The sequence below is a fragment of the Mandrillus leucophaeus genome, unplaced genomic scaffold, assembly GCF_000951045.1.
Source record: "Mandrillus leucophaeus isolate KB7577 unplaced genomic scaffold, Mleu.le_1.0 Scaffold28, whole genome shotgun sequence".
Taxonomy (NCBI): domain Eukaryota; kingdom Metazoa; phylum Chordata; class Mammalia; order Primates; family Cercopithecidae; genus Mandrillus; species Mandrillus leucophaeus.
Window position 1 is genome coordinate 1,798,302 of NW_012102920.1, and position 12,474 is coordinate 1,810,775.

General features: G+C 60.7%; 1 protein-coding gene across 1 annotated transcript in view; it reads right to left on the reverse strand.

Annotated features, from left to right (window-relative positions):
- Positions 1-3,379: 3,379 nt before the first annotated feature.
- Positions 3,380-12,474, reverse strand: part of NOTCH1 (notch 1) — a 55,375-nt gene continuing 46,280 nt past the window's right edge. The window contains exons 23-30 of the mRNA XM_011985166.1: positions 10,793-10,941; positions 9,862-10,078; positions 9,592-9,679; positions 9,338-9,503; positions 8,177-8,472; positions 6,720-6,867; positions 6,511-6,608; positions 3,380-5,221 (exon numbers count right to left, since the gene is read on the reverse strand). Of these exons, the coding sequence (XP_011840556.1) occupies positions 3,731-5,221; positions 6,511-6,608; positions 6,720-6,867; positions 8,177-8,472; positions 9,338-9,503; positions 9,592-9,679; positions 9,862-10,078; positions 10,793-10,941 (2,653 nt within the window). The 3' untranslated portion in view covers positions 3,380-3,730. The remainder of the gene's footprint in view (positions 5,222-6,510; positions 6,609-6,719; positions 6,868-8,176; positions 8,473-9,337; positions 9,504-9,591; positions 9,680-9,861; positions 10,079-10,792; positions 10,942-12,474) is intronic.

A 12,474-nucleotide genomic window follows, 5' to 3' on the forward strand; every position in this document is an offset into this window, starting at 1 on the left:
CCTGGCCAACATGGTGAAACCCAATCTCTACTAAAAATACAAAAAAATTAGCCAGGTGTGGTGATGGGCGCCTGTAATCCCAGTTACTTTGGAGGCTGAGGCAGGAGAATCACTTGAACACAGAGGGAGGTTGCAGTGAGCCAAGATTACGCCACCACACTCCAGCCCGGGTGACAGAGCGAGACTCCGTCTCAAAAAAAATAAAAAAAGTGTCCGCGTTATTGGCATTTAGTGCATTCGAAGGGCTGTACACGCACCACCTCTCCCTGGGTCTAGAACATTTGCATCACTCCAAAGTAAAAACCTGGGCCATTTAGCAGCCACTCCCATTTCCTCCTCCCCCCGGCTCTGGGAACCATCAATCTACAAAAGGGTACCCCATAGAAACGGAGTCATTGCACGTGCGGCCCTCTGCGGCTGGCACCTTTCACTGAGCGTGGTGCTTCCACGGCTTGTCTGCACGGTGGGTGTCAGTGCCTCCTTTTCTACGGTGGAACCATATTCCCTTGTGCGCATTCGTCAGGGTTCTTCTGGGAAACAGAGCCTGTAAGACGTGCCTCCGGAGAGATTACTGCAGGGAATTGGCCACGCGACCTCGAGGCCTGCAGGTCCCAGGGTCTGCAGTTGCAGGCAGGAGGCCTGACGGCGTTGCGAGTCCGAAGGCCGGTAGGCTCCAGGCCCAGGAAGAGCCCACGTTTTCAGTCCAAGTCTGAAGGCAGGAAAAGACCAACGTCCAGTGCAAGCGGTCAGGTGGGAGGACCCCTCTCACTCGGCCTATTGTCCTCCCCGGGCCTCCGCGGACCGCACGGGGCCCACCCACACCAGGGAGGGCGGGCCCGCCTCACCCAGGCTGTGGATGCAAATGCGAACCTCATCCTGAACACCTCAGAGACACACTCCGTTTGGCGAAACGGCCTGGCCGAGCTGACACTAAGGTTCACTGTCACAGCAGACGATTTTGCTGACCCGTCGTTGGCAGTGGACACTCAGGCCATCTGGCTGTACCGAGTGCTGCCGGGAGAGTGAGTGGCCCCGTGCTTTTGTTTGAGTCCCTGTTTTCACTTCTTTTGGGCAGACCCCCAAGAGTGGAATTTCAAGGTGCTGCGAGTTTTATGGGCAGGACTCCGGCTGGGTCCACCCACTTTGAAGACAAGAGTCAGGGCACTCACTGCACGGTGGCCCCTCCTGGTCCTGGTGCCCAGCACTGGCTGGCAGACGCAGCCCCGAGGCATAGTGGAGGCCTCAGTTTCACATCCCTCGTTGGAGAGGTTGGGCCCAGGGCAGGCAGCACTTTGCAATCCAAAGAGGGACCTCAGACTCCCCACCGCTCTGGTTTGAAGTCACTGGCCTGCCCTGAAGGTCTGGGGCCGGGCAGAGGCCCAGGCAGTGGGGAGAGAAGGGGCCCACCGTTGTGCAGGGCTGGCAGCTCTACTCAAGGGCAGCACCCCAGGACCAGGCCGCCTCTGTCTAGCTCAGCCGGTCCCTTAGGATCATAGAACTTTCCAGACTCTGCCATGCCCCATGCTGCCCTGCTCAGAGGCTTCAGCAGCTCCCTTTGCCCTCTTGTAGGGGCCAGAGTCCTCCCTGTGGTCTCCAGCCCACAGAGGGGTCACGCCACTGCCTCAAGGCCCTCCCTACGCAGCCCCCTGCCTGCTGCAGAGCTCCCTGAGGGGCTGTCCCCAGGATGGCTGGGTGGGACCTTCATCCCTCTGAGGCTGAGAGAAGAGACCCGAGCTGCCAGGAGGGCCAGCCTCACTCGTGGGTGTCCTGGGGCACGTGGGTGTCACCGCAGGCACGAGCCCCACCTCCCATAGGGCTGCAACCCCCTTGCTGCTGTGTGTCCATCTCCCTACAAAGGGCCTGGATCAGGCAGGCTGCAGACACCGTGGAGCCCTTGGAGGCAGCATGGTCCCTACATCCCCGTGGGTGCAGCCTCACCGTCACTCTCCCAGCAGAAGGGGCCCTCGACTCCCGGCTCCCTCAGAGACTAGCAGCTCTCCCTCCCTCCCAGAAAGGGAGTCGAAGGCCAGAGCAGAGGGGAGTGGAAGCCAGATCGCCATCAGTATCATTTTTATTGCAAATCAGTTAACAAAAAAGATGAAAAAAATACATCATCTACAGTTCCGCATGTAGATCACTTTTTTAAAAGCTGTCTTTTTCTGTAAACTACACTCTATTTTATAAAACACAGTAAAAATCAACATTTTGAGATGCATCTGGTCATGCCCCCGGGGATGGCACCACGCGGCCCCCGTTGAGCCGGGGGAGGCTGCCCTGAGGAATGCAGGTGGCACGGCGGCGGAGGCGTCCCCAGCGCACGGGCAGCAGGTGGCACGGCGCGGAGTGTCCCCAGTGATGGGCGGCTGAGGCTCCCCGAGTTGAGCTGAGTCTGACGTCCCTCATCAGCATGACACACAACAGACTCATTCATTGAGATTTTTTAAACAAAATCCACCTTTAAAACCATATTTACAGACATTTTTTCTGCCATAGGCTATACTTGGTATCGCAAGAATCTGCTCCTCCCAAACTAGGAGGGGTGGCCCAAGGGCAGCCCCCGCCTCCCTCTAGCCCCTGCCCGACCGCGTGCCCCCTGCCAGGGCTGCGGGGACAGGACCAAAGGATGCAGCCCACGGCGTTCCACAGCTCGATGTGCCCGGCTCTGGCAAGTCTCCTACAAAACACGGGAGCCCACGGGGAGTCGGGTCCCGCGAGCCGGGCCCCAGGCTGTGTTGCTGGCGCATCTTCCTCGGAGCCTGGGGGACGCCGTGCAGGTTGAGATGCTGGGGCTGCCACCAGGGTCAGCCCAGGCAGTGTCTTTCCCCAGAAACGGGTAGGATGCCTCCGTGTGTGACCCAGGCGAGTGCCACAGTCCACACATCTCATGTCTGACATGCACGATGCCTACATTTCAAGAATGGGCAGGGGGCCGGGGCGGTACTGGAGGGACCAAGAACTTGTTTAACCAACGAACAACTACGTAATACTGAACCTGAAACAAAGATTCATGATTGGTACCATGTGTGCACTCTTGGCATACACACTCCAAGAACACATTTTCACAAGCATGCTTGCAAAAAACCATTTAAAAACACATCGCAACATCTAACCCATATCCTTTTACTTCAGTTTCCTATTTCAGATGCAAATTAATCCATGCCAAAGGTGTGCCGGCTTTGCCTCCGTTTGCCTCTGGATGCAGCTTCTCCTAACACGCAGGTGATGCTGGCGGAGTGGCCGGGCTGGCTTGGGGTTGGGTGGGCGGCGAGGAAAGGGCGCGGCCTGGGCGCCCCAGGAGCTTTTTGGACTATGCTCGTTCAACTTCCCTTCTCCAACATCACTTCTTTTTGGATTTTGAAAAAAGGAATCAATAAATAAATGGCATTTATAAATCATGAATCTTTGTTTATATTTTATAAACATGGAAGAATCTTTTCATCCTGGGTAGGAAAACCCTGGTTCTCAGAACTTGCTTGTTTTCTTGTAACAGATAAAAGTTTCTACCTGGAGCCAGATGAAACAGTACATATAAATAAAAAGGCAGTGTTTCGTGTAAAATAAAAGTACATAAATAAATACTAAAAAAAAAAATTAAAATCCTTGTTCTTATTTTGTATAAAAACATGCGTTTTTAAAAAAGGCTCCTTTGGTCGGCCCCGGCGTCCACAGATCGCGTACAGACGCCCGCAGGGCTTGGGAAAGGAAGCCGGGGTCCCGTGGGGCGCGCTGTTTACTTGAAGGCCTCCGGAATGCGGGCGATCTGGGACTGCATGCTGGTGGGCGGGCTGGAGACGCCCTCGGACCAGTCGGAGACGTTGGAATGTGGGGACGAGCTGGACCACTGGTCAGGGGACTCGGGGGACGGGGTGAGGAAGGGGTGCTCAGGCACCTGCAGTTGGTGGCTGGGGGTGTTGTCCACAGGCGAGGAGGAGTAGCTGTGCTGTGAGGGGGGCGTCAGGAACTGGGCCGCGGTCACGGGTGGGACCAGCGAGGACGGCAGTGACGTGGGCAGAGCGGGGCTCTCCTGGGGCAGAATGGTGTGCACTGCCAGGCTGCTGGGGCCCAGTGGCTGCACGTCTGCCTGGCTCGGCTCTCCGCCCAGGAAACTCCGCCCCAGGTGGCTGCTGGCTGCTGAGCTCACGCCAAGGTGCGGCTGTGGCGGTGGCGGTGGCGGCTGCAGGTTTGGCTGCTGCTGGATGTTTGGTGGCTGCAGGTTCTGCTGCTGCATCTGTAAGTTTTGCGGCTGCACCTGCTGGGTCTGCACCAGGTGAGGCTGGGTGGCCAGCCGGGTGCTGGGCAGGCCCTGGTAGCTCATCATCTGGGACAGGGCGCTGGCAGCAAGGCTACTGTGCAGCGGGCCCACCATGCCATGCTGCAGGGAGGGGGCCTGCGTGCTCAGGGGGCCTGGTGCCACGCTCCCCCGCAGAGGGTTGTATTGGTTCGGCACCATGCCGCTCTGCAGCCGGGACAGCCACTCGCACTGACCATTCAAACTGGTGGACCCGCCCACGGTGAAATTCATGGCTCCTCCGCTGCTGCAGCCCAGGACCGTGCTGGTGCCGGAGGCCACGGGCAGGTGGGAGAGACGCGGGGGGCCGGCCTCAAAGGCCAGCCGGCCGCCCCCACCCAGTGCCGCCATCTCTGGCTTGGCCGCCACGTTCAGATGCCCGATGCCCAGGTGGGTGTCGGGCATACCGGGCAGGTGGTTGAGGGGCACGGACGGAGACTGCTGGAACGGAGAGGGCAGCAGTGGTGGCGAGGCCACGTCCGACAGGTAGCCATGGGGCGACTCCAGGGAGTCCACGGGTGAGAGCATGCCGGAGCTGTCCAGCAGGCAGCCCTTGCCGTCCTGGGACTTCTTCCTCCGCGTCTTGAGGTCCTTGGCCTCCTTGCTCCCACAGGCCAGGCCTTTGCTGCTGGGCTTGCGGACCTTCTTACCCTGCACGCCGGGCTTGAGGCTGCCCAGGTAGCCGTTGGGTGAGCAGAGCGGGGGTGACAGGGTGGGCGTGCCCCCCAGTGGGGCTCCGTGCAGCTGCGGGCTGCGCACCAGGTTGTACTCGTCCAGTAGCCTCACGATGTCGTGGTGCATGCGCTCCTGTGCAATGTCACGCGGCAGGCGATCCATATGGTCCGTGATGTCCCGGTTGGCAAAGTGGTCCAGCAGCACCTTGGCGGTCTCATAGCTGCCCTCCCGGGCGGCCAGAAACAGGGGTGTCTCCTCCTGGGGGACGAGGGTGGGGGCTGGTGAGGGGGGCCAGGCCTGGCGTGGGGACCCTCCCCAAGGCTCCATCACCAGAGGGAGCAGCAGTACGATCTCCTCCATGGGGTGCGGGGAGGCAGGCTGCTCCTCAGGACCCCGCCCCAGCATCCTGCAACCACCTAGCCTGATTCCTGTTAAATGTTAAGACTTCTGAAACCCACCCAGAGGGGCGGTCTGTGCAGTCCTCTATCCCAGATCGGCAGGGCTCCACCTCTACGCGGGGGTCACAGACTCCACTGAAAATCTAACCAACTGCAGGCCCTCTTCCCTGCCCCCAACAAGGCACAAAAGGACATTACTGGAGCGGTTCAGAGGCACCGGTGAGGGCACCAGAGAGGGAGCTCGTCATACAGTCGGCCACCAAGCCACACTGGTGGCCACCAAGCTCCTTCCCGGCGTCTCCTCTGTGTGGTTGACACATCACAGGTCTGGGTGAGGCTGCTGTGTAGGAGTGGGAAGGGGCTTCCCAAGCCTCGATGCCCTCTGGGGCCCAGTCTCTATGAGGCCATGCCACCACAAACTGGGAAGCGCCTGGGCCAACATGCCCTGGTGCCCAGGCCCGCTGTGTGCCCTCGCCCACGAGGGACGCCTTAGCCTGACACGCCAAGGGGGCGGCAGGAGTTGGGGGTGGGGGTGGGGGTTCGAGCGGCAGGGAGGTGGGTGTGTCTGCACCTGTGCCCTGAGCACTCAGGGGAACCCGACAGCGTTGAGGTCAGCAGCTCACCCAGGAGCTGCAGCGCCAGGATGAGCGCTGGGGGCAGCTCCCCTTGGATAAAGAGCTGCTCGCATTCACACCAAGAGGCCACGCCCTGCGCCACACATGTTCTGGCTCAATCTGCACCACCTGGGCCACCACATTCCCATCCCCACCCCCACCTGGTGACAGCTGGGGACAGAAGGCGAGGTCCAGGTGACAGTGACAGAGCAGCGGCGGCAGCAGCATTCCCCACGCCAGGCTGTGGGCCCCACCATGACTGCCGCCCAGGAGGGCAGGGCCGGGTCTGTGGGGTGAGCCGCCGTGTCCCGACAGCTGGACCTGTGCTTGGGAAGGCTCCGTAAACCGAGGCTGAAGGAGAGGAGGAGCACTAACGAGGTGCCCAGCACTGTGCAGGTGGGGCCTGCATGCGGGCCCAGGGACCCTTGAGACCCGGTGGGTAAGGCCCTTGCGTCCCTGCACCCCGTGGGTTCGGCCCTCACTTCTCTGTGGATTCAGCCCCGCGTCTCCCGTCGCGTCCCGGCCTCGCGCTCACCTTGTTGTTCTGCATGTCTTTATTGGCCCCGTTCTTCAGGAGCACGACCGCGGCGTCCACGTTGTTCACAGCAGCGGCCCAGTGCAGGGCGGACTTGCCTGTGTGAAAGAGGCAGACGGGGCTGGAGACCAGCTGGAGGCAGCCCGGCCCCACCCGTCCCTATGGCAGCCCCGCCCCACGACAGCGCAGCCCTGCCCCCGTGGGCTCACCCAGGTCGTCCACAGCATTGACGTCGGCGTGCGAGTTGATGAGGTCCTCCAGCATGCCCTCCACAGCCAGGCGGGCAGCCAGGATCAGCGGCGTCGTGCCATCGTGCATGCGGGCATCCAGGTCCGTGGCTCGGTTCCGGATCAGGATCTGGGCAACCGGGAGAGGCTCAGGTGGGTGCTGGGCAGACGTGCACTGATGCTTCCTGCCCAGAACGAATGCCTGGACGGGAGGCCCCACTGCCTTCCGGACACAGAGACCTTCCTGAGATCTGCACGGCCGGGCAAGATGAAATACCACGGGGCTGCCCCGAAGAGGGGCCGGGATGGGGGTAGGGGCTGTGCTGCCCACACATAGGCCCCTTGGTGACAGTGGGGTCCATCGTGACCACGTGTGACCTCATTTAATCCTCACAGTGGTCCTAGCTGCCATGACCACCTACAAAACAGAGAAGTCAAGCCCTTGCCCCCAACGGGGGTCACAGCTGGCACTCGGGAAGCCGGGCTCACAGACCTACAGCCGTCACAGAACCGCTGAGCTACAGTGTCCAGCTCTGCCCCGAGAGCGGTAGTAGGCAGCCCTTGTAATGCAGCCTGGCCTTGGCCTCTGGCAGGAAGGATGGCCCCTGCTCCCTGGCGGGTGCAAAAGGCAGGGGCCAAGTGCCATGCAGCACTGGCCTGATTCCTGCAAAGCACCTGGGAACTTCCACATCTGTGCAAAGAAGGCGGCTGAGAGAGGCACACAGCAAACCCACACGGGGCTCCCTTCGATGCTCCTTCCGCTCACCTACATTTATTTCTGCAGAATGATGACGTGTCTGAGCTAAGAAATCATGAAACGAGAAGCTCTGTGGTAACTCTCCTGGGCTGTGCCCATCTGAACCTGCTCTAGGGCTGCCTGGAGCCTGGGGACTCACAGCAGGGGTGACTGCAAAGGCAGTCCCTGCCAGGGACATTCCCCGGAGACCCAGGCATCCAAATCCGTAAATCCATTTCTTGCCACGAGCTCACTGGCAAGCTGAACCCTAGGTCTGCAGGCACCAAGCAGCAGCCTCTAAACCCTTCTTCTCACTGCCACAGGCTACGCCGGCAGCCAGGGTTGGGGGAGGGGTGGGGCCGCGAGGGGCTGCAGCGGTGGGACCTGGATCTTGAGCAAGGCCCACAACCCTGATGGAGCCTGTCTTGCGGGGGGTGGGCAGGCGCTGCCTCACTCAGCAGGTCCCCCAGGCCTCCTGCCAGACCCGCCTCTGCCTGGCTCCCCTGGAGAACACAGATGCGCCTGACCCCGCCCCCTCCCGTCGCACCTCGCTGACTGCAAAGGTCCTGGGTGGAGGCACCAGCTGTCCTGGACTCAGCTGTGCTCGGGGTCAGGCTCCCATGGCTACGTAAGCCTGGCCACTGTCCCGGACCACCCGGTGCCCTGAGGAGGGCAGGTGGGCACACAGGCAGCTGCTGCCTACCTGGAAGACACCTTGTGCGTCGGCAGACACAGCTGCGTGCAGCGGGGTGCGGCCCATGTTGTCCTGGATGTTGGCGTCTGCGCTGGCCTCCAGCAGGCGCTTGGCGGCATCAGAGCGTGAGTAGCGGGCAGCCAGGTGTAAGGCGGTCTCGCCCGTGCGGTCGGTCTGGTTGTGCAGGCTGGCGCCCTGGTAGATGAAGTCGGAGATGACGGCCGGCGCGTCCTCCTCCTCCTCGCTGTTGCCCGTCTCCAGGCCGCCCCCACTGCAGGAGGCGATCATGAGGGGGGTGAAGCCGTCTGCAGGGGCAGAGACGGATGCTCAGTCTGGAGGGCTGGTCCCCAGCTGCAGCCCAGGGGGAGGGGGGCAGCAGCCCTGAGCTCAATGGGCCACAGTGTAGATGCACCACACAGCCACCAAGGGGCAGCTGAAGTCCGCCTGGGCTGCTCAGTGGACAGAGCTGAGTCCAGCAGTCAACTCCTGACGGGCAACTGCTTCCTGACCTGCCCAAGACCAGGCACCCAAAATCCACCCAGGAAAAAGATGACACCAGAAACATGCAGTTAGAAAATCAACGCTTTGGCTGGGCGCAGTGGCTCACGCTATAGCTGCAGCACTGTGGGAGGCTGAGGCAGGCGGATCCCCTGAGATCAGGAGTTCGAGACCAGCCTGGCCAACGTGGTGAAACCCCGTCTCTACTAAAAATACAAAAAGTAGCTGGGCGTGGTGGTGGGTGCCTGTAATCCCAGCTACTTGGGAGGCTGAGGCAGGAGAATTGCTTGAACCCAAGAGGTGGAGGCTGCGGGGAGCTGAGATCATGCCGCTGCACTCTAGCCTGGGTGACAGAGCAAGACTCTGTCTCAAAAAAAGAAAAAAAAAAAAAAGAAAATCTACGCTTTCCATATCTCAAGAAGGAGGTTTCAGAAGAGAGTAATTTACAGGGACATAGTGACCATGTGGCATCGCCCCAGGAGAGGGTTGATGGAAGAACAGGAGGACTCCAGGACCCCCCATCCACTCTGAACGGGAAATACCCCAAGGATGAAACCTCTCACCCCCAACTCTAAGTTTCCAGAGTATCAACCGTACCCCAGCCTCGGGGCTTAGGGGAGAGAGGCAGGTGGGCCACGGAGCTAGGGAAGCCCTGGCTGCTGGCACCCTTACCAGGCCCGCGGACATTGACGTCCATGCAGTCGGCGTCAACCTCACCCTGGGGCGGCGTGGGGGCCATGGCAGACATGCGCAGGTCAGCGGCATCCAGGTGCTGCTGAGTCCACTGCCGGTGGTCTGTCTGGTCGTCCAGGTCAGGCAGAACCACGGGCTCCTCGAACTACGTAGGAGGAGTGAGCAGAGGTGTGTCAGGGCAGCCCGGTGGCAGGTGCCCAGGAGCCCGGGAGCCCGGGAGCCTTGCGACTCACCCGGAACTTCTTGGTCTCCAGGTCCTCGTCCCCCCACTCATTCTGGTTGTCGTCCATGAGGGCACCATCTGAGGCATTCTTCAGGGGCCTGGGGGTGAGGGTTCGAGAAGTGAGGCTGAGCAAGCTCCCTAGGAAGCCCCCAGAGGCCCCTAGCCCAGGCCTGGCGTGGGAAGTGGGCCCTGCATCAGGAGGGGCAGACCCCCCGTGAGGATGCTCGGCCAGGTCCCACCTCCCCCCGGGGCCCCAGAAGCAGGGGCAGCGTCCGCTCACTTGAGGCCCACAGAGTCCTCGCCGAGGGGCTCCCGCCGCTTCTTCTTGCTGGCCTCAGACACCTTGAAGCCCTCAGGGAACCAGAGTTGGCCATGCTGCCGCCGGCGCTTGCGGGACAGCAGCACCCCACAGCCCACGAAGAACAGGAGCACAAAGGCGGCCGCCGCCACGTACATGAAGTGCAGCTGCGCCGGCGGGGGCGGCTCCACGGTCTCACCTGCGGGCACAGGGGCCAGGGGCAGGCGCTGGGACATCAGGCGGCAGCTACGCAGCAGGCTGGTGGCCGGGGGGCAGCGGACTGGCTCCGCGGCCAGGCGCCTCCTCACCCACTCTCCTCCATCCCGCCCCCCAAAATAAGGTCATTTTCTACGCGATTAATCAGAATTGCAAACTATCGCTAAATTCTCTCCTGCACCAGCCGACTCTATCAGGAGACGGCTTTTACTTTTTTCTCCTTTAAGGGAGGAGGATTAGTCAACTTCAAATCGCTGCACTTGCATTGAGCTGTTAAGACAAAGGATTTAGAGGGATTTTCAAGATACAAACTTCAACACTTCACATGACACCGATCAATTCTTCTCTCTCTCTCTTTTTTTTCTTTAAAAAAAGCCGTAATGATTTTGAAATAATACCCAACAAAGAAAATTCAGGGGGAAGGGGTGGGGAGAGAAGCAGGCACCCATTTTCCTGTGACTGGACTCGTTCCCGGGTGGCTCCACCAGCAGCTGTCACCGCCACAGGTGGGGAGGGAGTGCCATTCAGAAAATTCCAGAAAAGCCCTACCCCAACTCGGATAGTGACGCGCACACCCGTGGGTGGCAACTGGCACAACCAACCAGCGTGTCTGGGGCACAAGGGGATGGCATCTCCTGGAGGTAGAGCCTGTTCCCGCCGATGCTGGGCTGGGGAACAGAGAAGGAGCCACACTCACTCTGCACGGCCTCGATCTTGTAGGGGATGTTGAGGCTGCCCAGCGAGGCGAGCGCCCCCAGGAAGGCGGCCACGTCGGTGGCGCTCTGGAAGCACTGCGAGGAGGCCTGCACACACTGCCGGTTGTCAATCTCCAGGTAGACGATGGAGCTGGGGGGATAACCAGACAGGGGCTGGGGCCCGAGGCTTCCTCCTCCTCCACCCACCAGCCGGGGACGCTGCCCCAGGGATACCGCGGCTCATGACGCCACAGTCAGGACGTGGCGAGGCAGCCTGGGGCGGCGGGAAACCAGGTCTGATCTGACAGCAGCTACCCTGCAGGGGACTGGTGCCCTGCAGCCCCCAGACTCCGGCCAGTACTGATCACGGCTCATCCCAGATAACTGCCAATGCGCTCTCCCTGGCCTGTCCTGCCACCCTCTCTGGCTGCTGCTGGTGCCACAAACACATTTCCTCATATCGGAACAGAGAACGTGCCAGGAGCCCAGTTCTGCCCTAGGAGTCATCCCCAGGTCCCGTGGGAAGCGCAGGTGTGCGGTGGGGGTGGGCGCAGTTGTGCGGTGGGGGTGGGCTGTGTGGTGATGCTGGCTGCGGGTGAGCTCTGCTCCCTGCTGGGACTCCTGCTCCCCAGGGCTGGGTTCCCATGATCAGGATCCCAACCAGCCTGTGAGATGATGCTTCTGACTTCCGGGGCTGTTCCAAGCCAGCAGAACTGACGGGCAAACCCACCAGGGTCAGGCACACCAAGAGCATAAGCAATCTGGCTCCTGCGTCCAGCTGCCCCAGATCGAGTAGGCATGGGCAGGAGCCTCGTGGGGTGCCCCCTGTACTCAGGCTGCCCCTGCCTGTGTTCTCCCACCATGGACCACCCCTCCCCCCACCAGCTCCTCCTCCATCTGCAAGGCCCAGCAATGCCCCCTCCCAGGACCTCCACCTGCCTCCTCTCCAGCCTAAGCCAGGCAGATGCCATGACCAAATGGCATTCTTGTCTGGGGGTGGGTCTGTTCAGCCCTGTGGGAGCGCCTGGAGAGCTGAGTTTTTTGTTTTTCATTTCTTTTAATACATTTTTTTTTTTTTTGAGACGGAGTCTTGCCCTGTCGCCCAGGCTTGGAGTGCAGTGGTGCCATCTCGGCTCACTGCAAGCTCCGCCTCCCGGGTTCCCGCCATTCTCCTGCCTCAGCCTCCCGAGTAGCTGGGACTACAGTTGCCTGCCACCATGCCCAGCTAATTTTTTTATTTTTAGTAGAGACGGGGTTTCACTGTGTTAGCCAAGATGGTCTTGATCTCCTGACCTCATGATCCGCCCACCTTGGCCTCCCGAAGTGCTGGGATTACAGGCGTGAGCCACCGCGCCGGGCCAATACATTTAAAAAAAAAAAAAAACAGAGACAAGGTCTCCCTATGTTGCCCAGGCTGGTCTCGAACTCTTAGGCTCAAGGGCTCCTCCTGCCTCAGCATTCCAAAGTGCTGGGATTACAGGCGTGACCCTCCTCAGCTGGCAGAGGGCTGAGTTTTAATCAGGGCTGTACCCAGTGCCTAGGGCACAGCTCAATCTCAAAATCACCTACTGGGCACAGGAGCGCCGCCTGCCCAGGGGAAGGGTGTGGCTCTGGGGTCAGGGCCCTGAGCTGGAATGCTGCCTCTGCTCCTTGCCTATGCGGGCCCTGAGGTCCCAGGTCCTCT